Source organism: Cotesia glomerata, linkage group LG6, assembly GCF_020080835.1.
Source record: "Cotesia glomerata isolate CgM1 linkage group LG6, MPM_Cglom_v2.3, whole genome shotgun sequence".
In the NCBI taxonomy this organism is placed as follows: Eukaryota; Metazoa; Arthropoda; class Insecta; order Hymenoptera; family Braconidae; genus Cotesia; species Cotesia glomerata.
The window spans coordinates 21,656,585-21,677,724 of NC_058163.1; the positions used below are offsets into that span (position 1 = coordinate 21,656,585).

At 29.6% G+C, this 21,140-nt stretch overlaps 1 protein-coding gene and 1 long non-coding RNA gene across 3 annotated transcripts; one reads left to right on the plus strand and one right to left on the minus strand.

Moving 5' to 3' along the window:
* Nucleotides 1-464: 464 nt before the first annotated feature.
* LOC123267604 (protein nervous wreck) lies at nucleotides 465-15,004 on the minus strand. 2 transcript variants are annotated; one of them, XM_044732327.1, is made up of 19 exons: nucleotides 14,894-15,004; nucleotides 14,758-14,822; nucleotides 14,169-14,266; nucleotides 14,059-14,104; nucleotides 13,899-13,984; nucleotides 12,753-12,897; nucleotides 12,038-12,238; nucleotides 11,541-11,792; nucleotides 10,346-10,449; nucleotides 9,665-9,809; nucleotides 9,076-9,153; nucleotides 8,954-9,005; nucleotides 8,764-8,867; nucleotides 8,478-8,631; nucleotides 6,561-6,742; nucleotides 5,768-6,476; nucleotides 2,767-2,889; nucleotides 2,665-2,693; nucleotides 465-1,611 (listed from the first exon to the last, which is right to left on the minus strand). In XM_044732327.1, exons 2-19 carry the CDS (start codon nucleotides 14,776-14,778, stop codon nucleotides 1,042-1,044), a joined length of 3,099 nt encoding a protein of 1,032 aa, XP_044588262.1. In that variant the 5' UTR covers nucleotides 14,779-14,822; nucleotides 14,894-15,004; the 3' UTR covers nucleotides 465-1,041. The 2 variants fall into 2 exon arrangements, with proteins under 2 accessions (XP_044588262.1, XP_044588261.1); XM_044732326.1 differs by having other exon boundaries at nucleotides 2,767-2,892.
* A 2,748-nt stretch (nucleotides 15,005-17,752) lies between these two features.
* On the plus strand, nucleotides 17,753-18,121 carry LOC123267607. The gene is made up of 2 exons (XR_006510079.1): nucleotides 17,753-17,924; nucleotides 18,009-18,121. It is a non-coding gene; the product is annotated as an uncharacterized LOC123267607 (long non-coding RNA).
* Nucleotides 18,122-21,140: the final 3,019 nt, after the last annotated feature.

A 21,140-nucleotide genomic window follows, 5' to 3' on the forward strand; every position in this document is an offset into this window, starting at 1 on the left:
ATCAATTAAAATTATAAGTAAAAAAATATTCTTTAAAAATTGCATTTAGAATTTTTCAAATTTTTTCTTTTATTTTTTTCAACAAAAAAATTTTGAAAATTTTTCAGATGTCAGCTAATTTAATTTTCATCTCATTTTTCACTAAAATTTTCAAACATCTATTTACAGAGTACCATATTTTTTTTAAGTCAAAAATTGATCAAATAAAAAAAAGCGTCATAATTAATCTCAATTTTTTACGAAGAATGTAAAAAAAATTTCTTAATTTAATAATTTTTTTTTTACCAAAATTTCAATAATCCTGATAAATCTCAAATTTATTTTAAAAACCAGTCAAATAATTTCCTATAAAAAAAAAATAGTAAAAAATAATTCATACTCCAAATTACTAATTTAAAATAACAATAAAAAATTGACTAACAAATTCTAAATCCCCAAAATAAATAAAAAAAAAAACTCCAATATCGACAATATTTTTAATCTCTTTATTTACGACTGTACAATTAATCTCATTTATTATTTAATATTTTCACATTATTGTTCTTTGTTTCATTATAATTTATAATAATTATTTATTTATTTATTTATTTATTTATTTATATATATAGCGATAACGTTGCAAAAATCACAACGCGTTACAATAGTTACCTAGAGTATTGCCTAGAAAAAATTTGTGTACATAATATCAACATAAAAATATTTGATAATTAATAATAAATAATGAACATTTCTTGGGGATTTATCTCGCGAAACACACACGGGGAATAGCATTTATTAGTTTCCTTATAGTAGTCTTCTTTAAATATCATCCTCATTATTATTATTATTATTATTATTATTATTATTATTAATATTGTTATCATTATTGGTAATGGTATTATCATTATTGAAATAAACTTTATTAGAGTCTTTATTCCCGAAAACCACCGGAGAATTATTCCAAAACTTCATCAAGGAATGAAATTTATTTTGATGATTGTAAGGAAGAGCCAGTTTTTCTGTTAAGGCATTGTTACCCTCATCTCCGAGGTAGAGTCAATCCTAGGCATTGGATTCCTTGAGGTTCTGAAGCTTCTCCAGCTGGTCCGGCTGTAGCTCATCAGGTATGCTGGCGCGTCCGCCGATCAACATCTTCTCGGGGATGATGTCAGGCTGCTCGTCGCTGGTCTCGTTGTTCTCGACTTGCATTTCAATAACTGTACCTCGGGAAGGCAGTGACGTTGAATTGTCAGCAGTGCTAGGCCCGGATGTCGAGTCAGCTTCACTTCCAGAGCTGCTGCTTATAGGAAATGGCGCCGAGTCAGCTGGCAAGTCGTCCACGGTTGACTTTTCTTCGACTTCTTCATTAGGCGGAGTTACTTGGTGTTCTTGTTCTTTTATTTCTTCTTTAATTATTTCTTCCTTAACTATTTCTTCGGCTTTTTTTTCTTCTTCCTCACCTTCATCTTGCTTCTCGTCTTCTTCCCCGGGAAAAGGTCGCTCGATTTCTTCCATAGGCGTCGCTGCGGTAATCACGATCTGCGCGACACCTAGGCCCCCGTCGTCTTCAACTTTTTCTAGTTTTATTTTAGGCCGGTCTCCATCTTTTATTACCTTTTCATCCTGCTGCTCCTGTTAATTAATTTTGAGATTAGTTTTTTATTTATTATTTTAGTTTATTTTTTTTTCTTCTCAAGCATTTCTTCTCACTTGACTAAGTGCACTACGGAAAGAAAAAATAATTATAATAATACTAAAGTCAGCTGACATTTTTAGTTATTTTGTTTTATTTATTTAATTAGAACTAAAAAATATTTAAAAAATTAATTTAGCAGAAATATTTATTAAATTTTAAGAATTTTTGATGACATTAAAGTTAGCAGTCTTGACCATTTTTTAATTTTTTTTTAACATACAAATTTGGTTTGAAAAATTATTTTTAAAAAATTGCATTTTTAATTTTTCAAAATTTCTACATGTCAATTTTTTTTTTCTAAATTTTTTTTGTTAAAAAAATTCTTAAAGTTATTAAATATATGCTAAACTAATTTTCATAAATTTTTGTTAAAAATAAATTAAGACAAAAAAAATTGACGTAGAAATTTTAAAAAATTAAAAATGCAATTTTTTAAAAATAATTTTTCGGAAAAAAATTGTTTGTTCAAAAAAATTAAAGAATTGTCAAATGGCTGGTAACTTTTATGTTATAAATATATTCTTAAAATTATGAGAATTAATTTAGCCGACATCTAAAAATTTTTTAAAAAATTTCATTTTTAAAAAACTTTAAAAACTATAAGTGCAATTTTTTAAAAATATTATTTAGTTCTAATTTAATAATTAAAAAAAAACTTCAAAAATTAAAAATGTCGGCTAACTTTAGTATTACTTAAAATTTCACTTGTAATTTTTAAAGTTTTTTACCAATAAATTTTTTTTTTATTTTTCTGTACTTAATAATTTTTTCAATAAAAATTATAAAAATTTTTAGATGTCGGCTAACTTAATTTTCATAAAAAAATGATATTGAAATTATATAATGAAAATAAAATTAGCGGGCATCTGATTTTAAAAATTTTTTTCATTAAAAAAATTAATAGAAAAAAAATAAAAATAAAAACTTGTCAGCAAACTTTAGTATCATTAATAAAAAAAAAAAATACAAAATAAGCCAAGGCAATTTACCTTGTTGCCTTCATCCGACACTTGAACGACTGCACATTGATACAAAGCCAATTCAATAAATTTAGATCAGTTTTAATTACTAATTTTTAGATTATTACTTACCGACTATTCCAGGCGCACCGGTCTCATCGAATTGACTTCCGTAGTGACTTTTCTGGTCTCTGGACATGGTCATGGAAAAGTTTTCTACTTCACCGTTTATTATTGGCGGCTTTTCTTCTTCTGCTGCTGAAAGTAATGACAAAATATTAATTTCAGTTTTCAGTTAAATCGCACTTGCATATTATATGTCCTGCCGGCTGACTGCGAAACTAGGGCAGTATTGTAAATCAATTAAACGGCCATCGTGGAAAAATTTTTTACTGCTTAATATTCAATAATAAGTTAAGTTAAAAATTAATTAATTTTTTTTTTTTAACTTTAATAAAATTATTAATTAATATATAAATTATTTTTCCAATAGTTTAAGACTTTTTTCTTTTAATAACTTTTTTGTCATAATTAATTTAATATAAAAAATTATAAAATGTTTCTTAAATTAATTATGAAAAAAATTATTTTATCAAAAATTTACAAATTAAAATTCAAGAATTTTAATAAAAAATTAAATAAAAAAAAAAACAATATAAATTTCGACTTTTAAATTAACCGAATAAAATAAAAAAAAAAAAATAGGAAAACGGTTGACAAAATTGCATTTATTACGTTATTGAGTTCTTCGAGCTCAAAAGTCTGATAGAAGTTTGATAAAACACAATTTTTTTAATTTTTAAACCGCAATAACTTCTGAATGAATGAACTGATTTTTTTGCGGTTCGCGGCATTTGACGCAGTTTTTACAGCCTCATAAAGAATCTTCAAGTTTAAATTGATTAAACCAGTAATTTCGAAGTAATTCCGAAAAAACACTTGTTTTAATGATAATTCGTGGTTTTTTAATTTTAAGAGCTGATTAGTTTTTGTAATCGATCGGTAGAGCCGTTTAAAAGTTATTCCAAAAAAACCACACTTGAAAAAAATTTTTTTTGTAGTTTTTTCGAGATTTTCCAAAATCTACCGGTTCAAATCAGTCCAAATTACATTCAAAATCTAAGTTTGGTCAAGCCCTTCCAAATGGCATCAACCGCGATGAAATCGGTATAGCCGTTCAAAAGTTATAAGAGGGTCACATATATATATACATACATACGGACATCATCGCGAAAACATTCAGGGAAGCTTCCTAGGACCTCAAAACGTCGAGATCTGATGAGAACTCAATTTTCGGAACGAAACCAATAACGTCCCGATTATTGGAATTTTTCAATTTTCTCAGCGAAAAGTTAACAAAGATTATAAATGAATTAATTAACCCTCGGAACACACTGGAGGTCATTTCGACCCCAGAAATTTTTTTATTCTAAAATATTTCTCAAAAATAGGTTCATTTTTAATTAATTTTTTTAACATTAAAAACTATTTAATTCAGAATAATAATGATTGCATTCGAAAAGAGCATTGTTTTACACTGAGAAAAAAAAGTACTACTCTTGAGAAAATTTTCTTGTCATAAAAATATATATATTCTTGATAATTTTAAAGAATATATTTTCTTGTCTCAAGATTTGATCGAATTAATCGAATTATTTTTTGTTTAATTCAAGTGAACCTATTCATTTGTTAATCTATCAAAATTAATGCTAGTATTTTATTATCATGATAGATATTGATATTCTTTTGTCAAAAAATCAAAATTTATTATAAACGATTCTTGAGCCAAGAAATTTTTTTCTGGACAAATTTTTTTTTGTTTTTCTCAGTGTACCTACCAAAAATGTAATAATCTGAACTCCGATAAAATGCATAGTTTCTGAGATATAATTCTTCAAAAGTCAAGTGGGGTGAATTTGACCCCGTGTGTACTCTACACGGAAAAAAGTAAACTGTAATATTCACTCGGATTCCGGTTAATTTTTATAGTTTCAAACAGTAAAGCGGACATCGGGGTGATAAAAATATAAATAATTAGAATTTTTGATCAGCCTAAGGTCACAAATGACTAGTGAATCTAATTCAAGCCAACAGATGGACGGTCCATCTTATTTTGTCAAAGTCTGTCTTTGCTCTCATTCAATTTTCTTTCACTATCTTTCACTCAATTAACATCTTCATAACTCGAACAGATACCACAAGCTTCCAGCTTTACTAGTATTCAAGTTTGATGGATTTCCATTGAACTAACGGGAAGAGGGAATAAAACTCTCGAATAGAAGGGAAGATGGACCGTCCATCTGTTGGTTTGAATTAGATTCACTAGTTATTTGTGACCTTAGGCTGATCAAAAATTCTAATTATATATACAATCGGTCACTGAAAACAACTCTGAAAAATATAAATATTACAGAACTTAATGTAGAAAGTATAAAAGCCACAATTTATAATTTAATATCCAAAATAAGTGATTAGTAGCTGTCACTATAGTAAATAACGACTCTTTCATATTTCAAAATTACAGTTTCAAACAGTAAAAATTGCCATTTCAATATATATTCCATATTATAAGGAGAAGGAGAACTCAGATGAAAGAAAAGGGGGTCTCACTCTAGGAGAATTTAACATTTCAAACAGTAAAAATTATACTTTTAAAATATACATTTTACCAGTTCAAGCAAGTCAATAATTACAGTTTGATTTTTAGCGTTGCGTTTAAAATTTACCATTTTACTTTGTAAATATTGACGTTGCTTGTATTAGAAATTTACTAACTTTATTTTATACTTTTACATATCATAAGATCATTTTTTTAAGTACGAAATGATAAATATCAAAGTCTGAATTCTTAATTATTATACTTAAACATTTTAGACATTTACATAGCGAATATTATTGTTTGAAATAGTATTTTCTTCCATGTAAAGAGTAAATTGTAACGTTTAAATGGTAAATATTATAAAATGAATAGTAAAATCACGATTTTATTGTTTGAAATGGTAATTTTTAGCAGTTGATCATTACTTATTATAAATTGACTGTTATTTATTACAGTTTACTTTTTTCCGGGTAAAGTTCTGCTCGGAGATGTGTACTCCGAGGGTTAAAAATATTATTAAATTAAAAAAATTACCAAAAGCTAAAGCAAGTTCTTCAGTAAGCGCGTATTCAGGAACTTCTGGAGGCGTAAAAACAGGCGGAGCTGAACTAGGGGGTGTCATGCTTTCTTCAGGAGTTAGCGGAGCGCCATCAGGAGCACAGGGTTCAACAACCAGCGAAGGAAACAATCCCCTGCGACCATGAAGCTCTCCTTCCCACCAGCCGTCGTCCACGTCATGGGGCTCTGTCTTGATTATTTTGAGCACATCTCCTTCCATGAAAGTCAGCTCTTCATCGCAAGTCGCGTCGTAGTCATAAAGAGCGATGCAGTACGAAGCCCCAGGATCTTCAGGAACATATTGCTGTTGATACTCCTGCTGCTGTTGTTGTTGTTGTTGTTGTTGTTGTTGTTGTTGTTGTTGTTGCTGTTGTTGCTGTGGTTCTGGTTCCGCTTCCTGAGGAACTGGTTCTTGCTGCGCGTGGAGATGAGCATCAGGATCAACCGCGTCATGGTCGTCGATGGTGTAGTCCACCGAGGAGAAAGAAATCTGTGTCACCAGTCCCGGCTGGGATGTCAGCCCCGTTGTGGCCACAGCTTCTCGCTCAACGTCCAAGTAATTCTGCGGAACGAAGCCTTCCTCTCCGCGGTAATTCCTGGCTCGCAGCCAGCCATCCCCGTCGCCCTCGCCTACTACTTCTAATTGCTCGCTTTCGACTATTGATAACTCGTCTGGATTTTGTGCCTGGTAATTAAAAATTTAAGAAATTAAATTTATAATTAATTAATTAATTAATTAGTTAATTAATTTCTTCTTTAAGTAATTTACAGTGTAAGAATATAGAGCAGTGCATTTGAATAATTGTAGACCGGCGTTTTGATCAGATACTTCAGCTGCTGTGTCGGTGACTACTTCTCCTTTTTCGTCAGTAGTTCCCCAATCTATCTGGGTTGGATCGTCCCAACCAGCTACTGTTTGCTCCATTCGTTGCTTTTCTTCTTCGAGTAGAGCTGAAATAATGTAATACAGTTATAATTTTTTTTTTTTATTATATTTTAAGTAAGAAGTTATACGCTGTTATTAGAATTTTTAAATAATTAATTTTTTTCAAAGATACAAGATTTGTTTTTTTAATTTACTTTTTAAAAGATGTGCGCAAGGTTTAGAAGAAAAAAATCCGTCTAAAACTTTTTTAATTATATTATTTAGTCATAAATTATATCAGATTTTTCAGTAATGAATTTTGAAGAATTTAAAGCTAAAATGTTCGAAAAAAATTCAAAAATTTTTTAATTTTTGATCATTTTTTTAAGCTAAAAAAAATATTTTCTTTTTCTTTTCATAAGCTGCAAATTAATCTTCCAAGTTAAGAAATAATAACAATAATAACTAGCAACTTTGCAGGCACTATATTACTGCCGTGACTTGTGAACTATGAATAAATTAAATTTTGCTTGAGTAAATAATGACTTTTGTTAAATTGCACTGTACTTTTTTAACTATTGACGTTTTTAAAGATATAAGCTCATCCCGATGTTACACATCAAAAGCTTTCATTTGAGTACCCACATGAATTTTTGATATATATATTTCATATATACATATATATAACATATGTAAATGTATGAAAAAATTGATGTGGGTACTCAAATGAAAGGTCTCAATAAGTGTAACCTCTGGATGAGCTTGTAACTTTAAAAATTTCAATAGTTCACAAGATACAATGTCATTTCTTAATTATTGAAAATTTTGAAGATATAAGCTCATCCCGATGTTACACTTATCAAGCGCTTTCATTTGAGTACCCACATGCAATTTGATATATTTTTCATATATTCATATATATAAATACATAAAATATATGAAAAATTGATGTGGGTACTCAAATGAAAGGTCTCGATGAGTGTAACATCGAGATGAGCTTATATCTTTATAAATGTCAATAGTTCACAAGATACAAGGTCATTTTTTAATTATTAACATTTTTAATGATATAAGCTCATACCGATGTTACACTCATCAAGCACTTTCATTTGAGTACCCACATACAATTTGATATATTTTTCATATATTCATATATATATACATATATATATATATATATATATATATATATATATATATATATATATATATATATATATATATATAAATGTATAAATATATGAAAAATTGATGTGCGTACTCAAATGAAAGGTTTCGATGAGTATAACATCGGGATGAGCTTATATCTTTAAAAATGTGAATAGTTCACAAGATACAAGGTAATTTCTTAATTATGTATCTAGAGATAGAGTATTTTCGAACACAATTCAAGTCATAACTTTTACAATGACACTAAATTTCACGGAAAAACCCGATTTTATCATATGACTATCCTCGAAACAAAATTTTTCCTATTCTCTTAATAATATAGATAAATATTTCTTCAAAATTTAAAACATAAGGCATTATTGATATTATTCTTTTAAAGATTCAAAAGTTACTGATAATAATCAATAAACAAATTATTTAATCAAAAAAGCACCTTAAAAAAATTTTTTTCTTTCATCTTTTAAGTGCGTGTAACTTCTTAAAATAAACCTAAATATAATATCTAGTGATCCTAAATTAAACAAAAATTAAGTAAAGATAATTATCTGACCATTAACGTAAATAAACTAAATAATTAAATAACGAATATCGATGAAAATTGCCATAGCAGTAATACCGATAATTACTGATAATAATAAAACAATAATTTACCATCAACTTCAGCGCTATCATGCCTCTCGCGTTCATTATAAGCCTCATCCTCGTGCTGGCTGGATTGACGAGCACTGCCGGGCCTCTCGACGGTCGTTAAATCGCTACCAGCGTCATTGTCGCTGTCGTAGAACGAATCTGAGGACGGGTGTTCCTATAAATAAGTAAAGTTAGTTAATCAATCGATTGATTGATCGAGTAATTAAATCCAGCAAGCTTCAAGCTGCTGGCTACCACCATCAATTACAGTAATTAAAATTAATATTTAAAGTTATTAATTAATTACCGCAGCTCCCGATGCGTCAGTACGTACTGACAAAGAGCTCGCTGAACGCGGCATGTCCTGGACGCTCAGAGTCTCAGCCTCTTGCAGGAACTCGTCGACATTAACTGAAGTAAAATAAATAAATTTTTTTTTTTCTTCAAATTGAAAAATTAAAAATTAAAATTGAAATAAATAAATTAATAAAATTTACCTCCGCCAGCACGCAGACATTCGATCCGAGCTTCAGCTTTCATTTTGGCCGTCTAAATTTAATTATTAATCAATAAATGATGATGATAATAATAATTGAATTTTATATTATATTATCAGTACCTCAGCGCGTCGAATATTGTGCTTCAATTCGTCTATTTTGGTGTCTAAATCTGGACCATTTGGATCATTCGGGTCACTCTGTAATTTTAAAATTTTATTTTATTATTATTATTTTTTTAACTTCCCGCTAAAAAAATTAAGAATTTTCAAAAATTGGGAAATTATTGTTTTCATTATTGTGTGAGTAATCGGAAAAAATAGAACGGAAAAAATAGACCAGGAAAAATTAGACCTGGAAAAAATTTTAAAGTTATGAAAAATTCATATTATTTCATTAAAATTATAATAATCATTGTATCACCCTCCTGAAAAACAAGCACCCTCAGAATGATCGCTCTATTTTTTGTTACAAAAAAAAATATCATTAGTATTATTTTTATTATTGTTGTTATTATTATAATTTTTATTTTATAATAATTTTAATGAAATAATATGAATTTTTCATATCTTTAAAATTTTTCCGGGATTCAAACTTAATAAGTACAATTTTGAGGGCTTAAGAATGAAATTAGTGGGAAGTTGCAAGGATAGCCATTAGAGTCAACCGTTTTCCTTATTTTTTTTTTTATTTTTTACTTTATGTACTCGCCTTTTGTCCTGACTCCTTGAGCTGGAGCATTGCATGTAATTTTCTAGTATTCTCGCGGATATTGCTTACTTCCCGGGCTATTTTTGATGACCATCGTCGGGCTTCTTTGCCCAGCGATGTTGCAGCCGAATGATCTGCAGTTACCCTTAATTTTTAAAAAATAAATTAATATAAGTATACATAATTAAAAACAAAATTTTTATTTATGGTAATAAATTTATTTAATAAATAGAGAGGTTTATTTAACATTGCACAACAGTAAGAACTTAATAAATATTTAAAGCTCTGGCTCTAGCACCACGTTTACTTAAATATTTCATATTGTTGTTAATATCACTTTTTAGTAGATTTTCATTTAAAATTTTAAATTTTGGAATTGTTTTAAATTAAATTCAATTACATTATTTTAAAGATTCTACTAAATAACTTTTTATAACTACAATTATTTTTGAATATTGTTTGAATAAATTTATTACCAAAAATCATATTAAAAAAATTATTGCTTCTTTTTTTATTGAGAACTTGGAAAAAAAAATAAATGAAAAAATTTGAAAATGTTGTAATCAACTATTTTTTTATAAAAATTGAAAATTATAGATGAGAATAATAATTTATAATCTTAATAAATATTAATATATACTTTTTCAATATAAAGGTCAGAGAAGAAAACTTGTAACTTACCTATCAATTGGATCACTGTCACAAGGCTCGAAATCATACTGTATATGTTGTTTTAATACCGGGTAATATAAATTGCAGCATTGGATGTTGTATTCTCTTGTGAGCTGTTCAAAAAATTTTTTTATTAATTTATAAATTAATTACTAGCAACTTTGCAGTCACTATGTGACTGCCGTGACGTGTGAACTATAAATAAATATATTATGGTTTATTAAATAATGAATTTTGTTAAATTGCACTGTATTTTCTCAACGATTGACGTTTATATATATATATATATATATATATAAATATATGAAAAATTGATGTGGGTACTCAAATGAAAAGTCTTGATGTGTATCATCCGGATGAGCTTATATCTTTAAAAATGTCAATTGTTGACAAGATACAAGGTCATTTCTTAGTTATTGACATTTTTAGCGATATAAGCTCATCCCGATGTTACACTCATTAAGAGCTTTCATTTGAGTACCCACATGCATTTTTGATATATTTTTCATGTATACATATATATAAAATATATAAATAGATGAAAAATTGGTGTGGATACTCAAATGAGAGGTCTCGATGAGTATAATGTCAGGATGAGCTTATATGTTTAAAAATGTCAATAATTCACAAGATACAAGGTCATTTCTTAATTATTGATATTTTTAAAGATGTAAGCTCATCCCAATGTTACATTCATCAAGAGCTTTCATTTGAGTACCCACATGCATTTTTGATATATTTTTCATATATACATATATCTAATAAATATAAATATATGAAAAATTGATGTGAGTACTCAAATGAAAGGTCTTGATAAGTGTATCATCGGAATGAGCTTATATCTTTAAAAGTATGAATAGTTCTCAAGATACAAGGCAATTTCTTAATTATGTCTCTAGAGATAGAGCATTTTCAAATGCAGCCTAAATACTTATCATAATAAATTGACTATCGGTAAGAATGATATGAAACTTAAAAAAAGCGCACATTCAAGTCAAGATCTTTGCAATGACACTAAATTTCACTAAATAAACCGATTTTATCATATAACTATCTTGGAGACAAAATTTTTCATATTTTTTTAATAATATAGATATAAAAACATGCAATTGTTAGATTTTTATAAAATCTATTAAAAAGTTTCAAATTGATTTTATTAAAAAAAAAAAAAAAAGGGACAAATTTTTTATAAAAAAACAATTACCTGTTGTGCTTGATCACGAATTTTCCCAAAACTATTTTGTGTAGCCATGCAAGTGAGCAATTCAGTGCGACCCATAAGTGTCAAATACTCTTGAACTTTTTCATAGACATTCTGCTCAAGATACTGCATCGTGGTTTGCAGATCGACCGCGAAATAGCGATTCTGATGGGCGTTGGCGGCTGCTAGACTCAACAAGTAATCGTTACGCGCTCCCGTTGATTTTTCTTCCAGAGCATCGCGTTTTGATGTTACCTGTAATTTGTGTAATACAGATTGATCAATACAAATAAATAAATAAATTTATGTACAGAGATAACGTGATGCCTGACATAATAGCGTCGGAAATATGTAACCTACCGGGTCACTGACTTACGATTTAATTCAAAACTATTACTCGCAAGTAATAGTTTAAACTTTCATTCTCTGAAATCACGCAAGCTCAATTCTGTGCAGAAAATCTTTTTTTTATTTATTTTATGTATATTTTTATAATATACCTTGGCGCTATTTTTCTGCAAAGAAGTTATTGACTGGAAAAATGATCCTTTTTTCTTCTTTAGCTTTTCTTCGATATCTTTGGCTTTGTCGCGGACGTCATGAGCGCTGTGTTCTTCGTCGTGGTATAATTTCTTTGTTTTATCGACATCCTGTACACATGTCTGTAGTTCTTTTTGTACTATCAGTAGTTGGTCTACTGCCTAAAGAAAAAAAAATTATTAATCAATTTTATCGATTTTATTTTGAAAAACTATTAATAAAATAAATACTAGTTTATTTATTCAACTTTCCGGTCAAATATTTTAAAATAAAAAAAAAATATATCAAACTTTTTCTATAAAAAATATAATTTTCTACAAAAATATCCTTATAAATTTTGCTCAATCTTCCTTTTTTCAAAATTTGTATTTAAAGTTCAAAACTTAACTTTTAGAACTCATCAGTAATTTTCAAAAATTCAAAGTACTCCTTGTGGCTAAAATATTGAAGATAAAAAAAATTATAAAAAATTTTTTTTATAGAGGATTCAATCCTCTACAAAAAAGAGGTCCTTATCAGTTTTATCGTGTTTATAGTCCTTGATTAAGGATTTTGAAAATAAACTTAAAATTATTTAATTTATTATTTTTTTAAGATTTTTATCTTAAGTTTTTATTTAAGAAGAAATAAAAATTTTTTTAATACTAATAAAAATTAATTAAAATTTATATATACCTTTTTTGATATTTGCATTTTATGCATACGTAAAACTTTTGCATCATCTGCTATTTGCTGTTGAAATACTTCAACAGCAGCCAACCGCGCTCGCGCTAATTTTTCATTTTCTTCTAGTACGGTCCGCCAAACATTCCACATGTTCCTTAAAAATTAATAATAATAATAATAATAATAATAATAATGTGTTTTAATATATGATTATATAGATCGGTAATTTTAATTAATAAAGAGAATAAACAAAGATGGTAATTATTATAAGCCAAGTGCCCGATCCGATTCTTGAAGAATGACTAATTTTTTTTTCTTTTTTTCATTATTATTCTTTCACTATAATATTTCAACGGTATGAGGTCTCATACCATCAGAGAAAATCTCGGTGAAAATACAACAATTAAAATTTTATTTCGACAATTTTTTGTTTGAGAATGTATCAAGATATAATTTTTTTACTCAGTGTTTTTTCTTTTTTCGGTAAATGAAAAAATAATTCAGACAGCCCAGACCAGGACTTGAACCTGTATCTTTTGGTTACACCGAATAAAAAAATTATATCTTTACACAGAAAAAAAAATGTTCTTGAATCAAGTATATAATTTTGAAGAACTTCATCTTCTTGATTTGAGTAAAAAAATTCTTAAACTAAGAAATTTTTACTTGGTTTAAGTAAATTTTACTTGATTCAAGAATTTTTGGTCTTGATTATAGAGAATTACTCTCTTCAAAATTATTTTCTTGGTTCAAGAATTTTCCTTTTGAATCAAGTTAATTTTTTTTTCAGTGTACACATTCTCAAACAAAAAATTGTCAAAATAAAATTTTAATTGTTGTATTTTCACCTAGATTTTATCTGATGGTATGAGACCTCATACCGATAAAATATTATGGTGAAAGAATAATAATGAAAAAAGAAAAAAAAAATTAGTCATTCTTCAAGAATCGGATCGGGTATTTTGTTTGTAATAATTATTATCTTTGTTTATCCTCTTTATTAATAATAATAATTATTTATTATTAGTCATTATTATTATTATTTTAAAAGCTTAAATTTTTATAATAAATTTAAGATTTAAGATTAAAATTTTTATAATAATAATAATACCAAAAATTAAATAGAAAATTCTAATAATATAAAATGATCTTTACCATTTTTCATCAGCATTATCTATTTTTAAATCTGGAATATTTGGAATCTTCTTATTCAAATACGCTGAAGATATTTTAAGTAATGCCTAGAATAAAAACTAATATTAATAACTTCTTAGAATAAAATTTAATTAAAAAAATTTTTTAAATGTCATTTTACTTCAGAATATGATTTTTCTATAGCCGATTTTTTCAATGTGAAGTTTCTGAAAAAAAAATTCAAATGAATTAAATTAAAAAAAATGAAAAGAAGAAAATAAAAATGAATACCTTATATCTTCAAGAAGATCACACTCATGTTGATTTTTAGCCGCTAGTTTAGCAGCCTGTTCACTGTGTACATTTTTCAAAAACTTCGCATAATTGCCCTAGAAAAATATCAAACAGAGGGTAAATAAAAAAAATTGATGGACTAGTGTACTAAATAAAATAAAGTAGACGTAGTACGGACGTAACAGGGTATAAATAGCCTAAAATTAAGTGGTAAGGTAATAATAAATAAAACGGGGGTGAAAATTTAATGACATAGATTCGATCCTGAAGAACGGGCGGTGAATGTGAATCGATTTTCCCAGGAGCGTTCCGCGGGTATGAGTAGCTGAGTGGTCACACCGCGATTGCGGAATCGCCAAATCTTCCGGTCTGTTCTGCTAAATGTTCTGCTCTGGTTATTTTTATTAATAAAATAAAATAAAATTTTACAATCGATAAAAAAAAGAAGACAGTGCCCGCGAGTAGTTCCTGGTTCGATAGCTTTTCAGCTTTTAAACTCTTCAAGTAGAAAAACTAAATCTTTAAAACAAATTCAATGAATTGATCCAATAAATAAATTGGTGAATAATTAAAAAATAAAATTTACCTTCCTCGGTGGCGGTTGCATGATCGACCAGCCGCCTGAGCCTCACCACTCAAAACTGTACAATACTTGAAAAAAAAAAAAAAAAAGAAGAAATGATTTTATAAAAATGCAATTCAACACTCTGGCAGACACTCACCACTTGAATTCGGATGATGATGTTATCCCACTGCAAATCTGTATGCTACTGGCCTCTTGCCCTCAACTTTTACTGTTTATTGATCGTCCTGGCGCCTGCGTTTTCATATCCATACTGACATATATTGTTTTAAATTGTTCAGGAGGTGGGTGGAAATCGAGTGGAGGCTTAGGTCGTGGGTACGCATGTGCTACCTAAATGCAAGAAGGTGATCCGCGAAATATTCTAACACCCTCTACTTACTTAACACTCCGAAAGCTACTCTTCACCACCCACGTCTTCGTTATTCTGTCTTTTTACAGTTTAGTAATAATTAGGGGTGTGCGAATATTCGAGTTTACGAATAATTCGAATAGTCCGAATAGCTCAAATAATTCAAACAGTTGTTTTCTGTTAATAAACTGAATAATTTTTGTGTAAAAGTTAATTCGTTTTATTTTATTTGACTAAATAAAGTCTTCATAATTATTCGATAGTAAAGTCTGCTTATTATATGTAATAAATATCTCTTGGCGTATTCGGACTCCCCGCCTCGGGGCACCTCGCCATTTTGACATTTTTTCGGGAAAATTCGATTTTTTTAATAAATGAGATCTACGGGCACGATAGATCAAACATTGAAAAAGTGTAAATATAAGTAGACTACATTTGAAAATTCTATAGCTTTATCTCATCTCGTTAAGATTATTTAAATTAATTTATTTTTCTCTTAACTGAAATAAATTACGTTTATAGCTATATTACATTATAGTAATATTTACATAGCCCACACGAATTTTTTATGTATTTTATATATTCCACAAATATGGGAAATATCATATAGGTATTATATATATAAAATATCGACATTCTAATTAGCAAATTGTCTAACTCCATTTTATAAAATCTCCTATTTGTACGAAAGAAACAATTAGTTTAAAATTTACTATCACTTTAAAAAACCATTTAATCCACAGATTCGGTAGAATCTGGCGCCAAGTTCCGTTCAAATCCGTTGTAAACGGAGCGCCAGACTACCGAGTATGTTTACCATAAGCAGAACGATATTTTCAGGTTGCAAAATTTTATTCATTCTACAGACCTTTTTTTTCTTCAATGATACTCTATAATAATACGTTATATGTTATATTATCAATATTAATTAATAATGGTCTTTGAAAATAATAAATTCTATTTAAAATTAATTAAATTCACTGGCACAAACTATAGCGACCCAGATTTATAGATCCTGACTTTTTTCTTATGGAGAAAGTGACATGCCACAGACTAAATAATTCGAGAATCCATGGTAATCCTTCTATATAGATAGGAAACTACAGTTAGAAAAAAATATTTCACAGCTTGCACCTACACCCGCCAGGGTGCGCTGGAATTATTTCTACATAAACTGTAGCTTCAAGAGGATATTTTGTTATAAAAAATTCAGCCAACGCGAGATTTAAGTTGATACCAATTGTCAATTTTTATTATAATTACAAAAAATACTAAAATCCGAACAAAAACAGTTTCACTGTAAAAAATCGCGCCAAGTCCACGTTCATAAGACTTTTAAGAAAAAAAAATTTTTTTTTCTTTACAAAAAGACATAAAATTGTTATGTCCAAGGGCGTTTTTTGAGCGGTAGCGTAAACGGTGGAGGTTTGGACTAACAGTTTAAAGAATACGCAACGGAAGTTTTAATTCCGTTGTTTTAATTATTTTTGTGGGACGTTTTCGATGTACGAATTTACCACGCCTTCGTTTGAGACTGAGCACGGATTTCTATTAGGAGTAGATGTACTTACTACTTGCTATAGATTATTTCTGATTACCGGATCCGTGATCCCGGGGCTGCTGTTAGCGCCTTTTCCTTGAATGGGCCCTCCGGTTGGTCCTTGCAGCGGATGGAGTTGGATGGATTTGGGCTGCTTACTTTAAGGGCTTCTTATTTTACGAAATGAATTGACTCGAACAAAATTTCACTTCTTTTGATATTTATTTTTATAAACACTAAAACTTTTACACTTTAACAAATTTTATTTAATCGAAATTTATATTAATGAATTTTATTAATTTGATTGAGCTAACGTCCTCCAGTCCCCCGTAGGGTAAAGTGCGCAAAACTAGCTTTTAAGAAATTTTGAATAAACTTAATGACCGGATTCTCGCCTAAGTGCAGAGCAAATTAGAACTTTGAGATTTCGGTTCTCTATGATTTATTTACTGGCCGAATTCTCGCCTAAGTTCAGGGCAAATTAGAACTTTGAGAATACGACTCTCTAAATTTTATCTACTGACCGAGCTCTCGCCTAAGTGCAGGGCAAATTAGAACTTTGAGGGTCCGGTTCGTAGATATTAATAACTAATACGTGGCCTGCCGGTTGAAACCGCGTCCAAACTTCCTTTAAGTGCGGAGCAAATTAAAGCAAAGGACTCTACAAGGCACGGGCCCGTCAGTTAAACGCGGAAGTCGAATTAACCAACTAAGACCTGGATTTGGCTGTTGATCGCCTTTTTAAAAGCTCGCGGTGCTGAGATTGCAGAAGTCCCCGCTAGTCAACCAGCAGTCACGTAGCTTACATTTTATTGTGGCTTTCGCGCATGGAGAAGTCTTCCATCTGCGCGGGTGATTTAAATTAAGAAAAATGAGAAGAGATTTCCCCGGAAAAGCGAGGAGCTAGTATAGTTCATCGGTTTTCCTATGGCCACCTTCACTATAAGCGAAAGCCACTTACAAGAGTTTTGTTTAACTTAATATATCTTAATATAATAAAAAGAGTAACAGGAGGAGTCATCTGGCGTCAATATTTAAATTTAAATTTATATTTTATCTCGTGCAGTATTGTATGCTGACGGATGGTTAATCGTCTTCGCCTCTTGATTTCGGTAAGCCGTGTTGAGTATCACTATTGTCTCAGCGGTGATCGAGCTGGCATTGCATTTAAGAGTTTTGTTAAAGAGAGAAAAGAAGAAGAAATGTACACCGTTGAAAAAGATTCCGAAAACTACGGTACTTGGTATTAAATTAGCCCTTGCCATTTATGGAGAGAAGGTTAGCAAAATTTGTAATATAACAGGTATATTTCAATCGTTTCATCTCTTGCCAAGAGATTAATTTATCTGTTATTTTTTTTAGGCGTATCAGATGATATCGGGTGGCTGGCAATGGAGATTAAATGGCAGATCATTCTGCTTCTGTATTATATAAATAAGTGAACATATATATAAATATTAGGAAAAATTTTCCTACTCTCTTCTTCTTTTTATTTTATTTTAAATAAAAAAAGGAAAAATTTGGTTTTTTTTTTTTTTTTATAATGCTTATTCCTTCTCTTCTATACCATAGTAATTCAGGTAGTTGTAACGGTAGTATAAGTAGTAAATAGAAATAGGATAAGTAACAGCTTTAGGTGGAGAAGAGAAAAAAAAAGGAAGAGAAAGGGAAAAAAAATTTTATAAATAAATAATTAATTAGAACTTAGACAATAAGGTGAAAGAGAAAAAAAGAAAAAAGTAAAAGCTTATTTTAAAGAAAAAAAAGAAAATTTTATAGGAGTTTATATAGCACGATTAATGGGTATGTGTGAGTACGTGTGCAGCGGCTCTATTATAATTGCCATTAGATGACTCTCCCTGTCTCTTAATTACTTATATTTATTTTTATTGAATATTAGACGTTTGAAATAATCGTTTTGAAAAAAAAATTTTTATGATTTCTTAATTTTTGAAAAATTTATATGAGTGACGTTAGCTCGTTGTATCTTTTTTTTGTTATTATTTATAGTTAATATAAAAAAATTTGTTTAATATATGGAGATTAAGTATAATGATTCATAATACACGGTTGTACGACATATAATAAGATAATATAATAATGAGATAATGTGTAATATGGAAGTATAGTGATAGTAAAATGAAAAAGAAAAATTTATGTTAAATTTATATTAATTATATATAAAGAAAAGGAAAAAAAATTTTCATCAAGGTTTTGCGCTGTTTCCACTCGTCCCCCCAAGGCCGAAGATATTCTTATCTTCGGTCTTGCGAGTCTTAAAGCAGCAAAACATTTTTTCTTTCAAAATTTAGAGAAATGTACTGTTTTCCATTATACTATCTACTATTTATAAAAATATATTAAAAAATTTTTTCAATAAGTTTTCTTTTTTTTTTTTTCAAAAAAAAATATTTTTTTTTTTTTTTTTTTTTTTTTAATAGGTTTCTTGAATAACTGTTAATACAAACTGTTGGCTCGTTTTTGGCAATTTTTTTTAATTTTCGTTAAACGAAATTTCCAACAGGAAAAAAATTCTATTATTATTTTTTTTTTTTTTTTTTTTTTATTAAGTTTATTTTAAGTCGCTATGACATCTTAGGTCCTCTGCGACTACTTTAAGTACATTATCAGGTTATTAGGTTTAAACAAAAAATGTAATACATAGATAAGGAAAAGAAAAGGGAAAAAAAATTTTTTGTGTAAGCATTAACAACATATTTTTAACATATGGACATAACATAACATAATTTAGTACTGAACATTAACGTAACATAGTTTAAAGGGTTTGAGATAATGTAATATATAGTATTAGAATTAGCATAGTAGTTGTAGTTGTTTTAGAAGATTTATTATTCGTGGGTAGACGTTTTCACTGTTGAGAGCAGTCTGAAGATTGGCTGGAATCTGATGTTGACTTCTTAGAATGTTGAGTTGTGAGCATGTCGTCAGGATGTGGTTTACTGAGGCGGGTTGATTGCAGGCTGGGCATGGTTTGGGATTTGTTTTACTTGGTAGATGACTGTGAGAAAAGACAGTGTGTCCTATTCTCAGTCTGTTCAATTGACATTGGTCTGTTCTTTTTTCCAGTTGAGGTCTTGTTTCCATTGTATTTTCTCGAATAAGATGGAGGTGAGATTGTCCATTGATCCAGAGGTCATTCCATTTGGTCGTGATGTGGTTTTTGACTTTCTTTTAAAGTCTGTTGCTGTAGTGAGGAGTGTGGAGGTGAGATCAATGCCTGAAACCGTTGCGTTTTTCGCCTCTTTATCCGCGAGTTCGTTTCCTAGGATGCCTTGGTGGGAGGGTATCCAGATGATTCTGATGTCTCTAGTTAGTCTAGTATTGTAGATAATGGTCTGGCACTCCTGTATGATGTTGTCTGTCGAGTTATAGTTTAGCAGCGCTTCGATCGCTGACTTCGAGTCTGTGAATATGGCTGCTTTGGTGATGTCTATTTGGACTATTAACTTGAGGCTTTGAAGTATCGCGTAGGCTTCACAGGAAAATATGGAGTAAGATGAAGGAAGCTTGTATTTGTATACACTGTCATTAATTACTATGGCGCATCCTCGTTGGTTGTTAATTATAGATCCATCAGTAAAGATCTGGGTGAACTGTTCAAGTTGATTGGATATTTCTAAGTAGAGGTTTTTGAATAGGGCATCTGGTGTGTTGTCCTTCCCCCAGGTTTGTTCGTGGATCGATAAATCATAACATTCTGTTGGTGTCTTCCAGTAGGGAATTTGTGAGTATTGAGGATTGTACAGCGTTAAGTTTTGGAGTTCATTATTGTTGGTGGAATTGATGAGGAAGGCTCGGATTTCTGTAGGTTTCTCGTTGTTGAAGTTTGGGGTCTCTGTGGGTGATTTTGATGAAGCTCTGGGATAATTGATGGAGCTGAACATGCGAAGTTTAAAGACAGTTGTGTTCTTCTTAGGTCTAGTGGTGTTTCTCCGGATTCTGCTAGTAGGCTTAGTCTGGGGCTGGTTCTGTAAGCTCCGAGAGCAATCCTTAAGGAAGTGGTTTGAATTGAATTTAGTTTTTTTAGATGGTGGTTCGAGGCAAATTGATAGATAGTACAGCCATAATCAAGTTTAGAACGAATGATTGATCTGTAGGTGTTAATTAGGATTTGTGTGTCAGCTCCCCATTTTGTAGACGCGATAGACTTGAGTAGATTTAAGCGTTGGTGGCATTGTCGTTTTAGCTCCGTTATATGATTGTTCCAAGTGAGAGATTTATCAAAGTACATTCCTAGGATTTTTAAGTTGTTGCTTTGATGAAGTTCTATGTTGTTGAGAAATAAATTTGATGGCTCTAGTTGCATTTTCTTTTTCCGGGTGAAGATCATGTATTCAGATTTGCTTGTTGAGAATTTAAAGCCCGTTTTGTTACTCCAGTCGGTTAAGTTGTTTAGAGAAGTTTGTAGTATGTTACAGATATTATGGGGATCTTTGCCCGAGCAGTAGATTGTTAGATCGTCAGCAAAGAGGA

What these genes read in the sequence shown, in the direction of transcription:
- LOC123267604 (XM_044732326.1), bottom strand. Translation starts at nt 14,778, where the DNA reads ATGCAACCGCCACCGAGGAAG. An exon ending in TGCAACCGCCACCGAGGAAG is followed by an intron (nt 14,267 to 14,757) that starts GTAAATTTTATT and finishes ATATTTTTCTAG; the next exon opens with GGCAATTATGCGAAGTTTTT. An exon ending in ACAATATTCGACGCGCTGAG is followed by an intron (nt 9,006 to 9,075) that starts GTACTGATAATA and finishes AATTAAATTTAG; the next exon opens with ACGGCCAAAATGAAAGCTGA.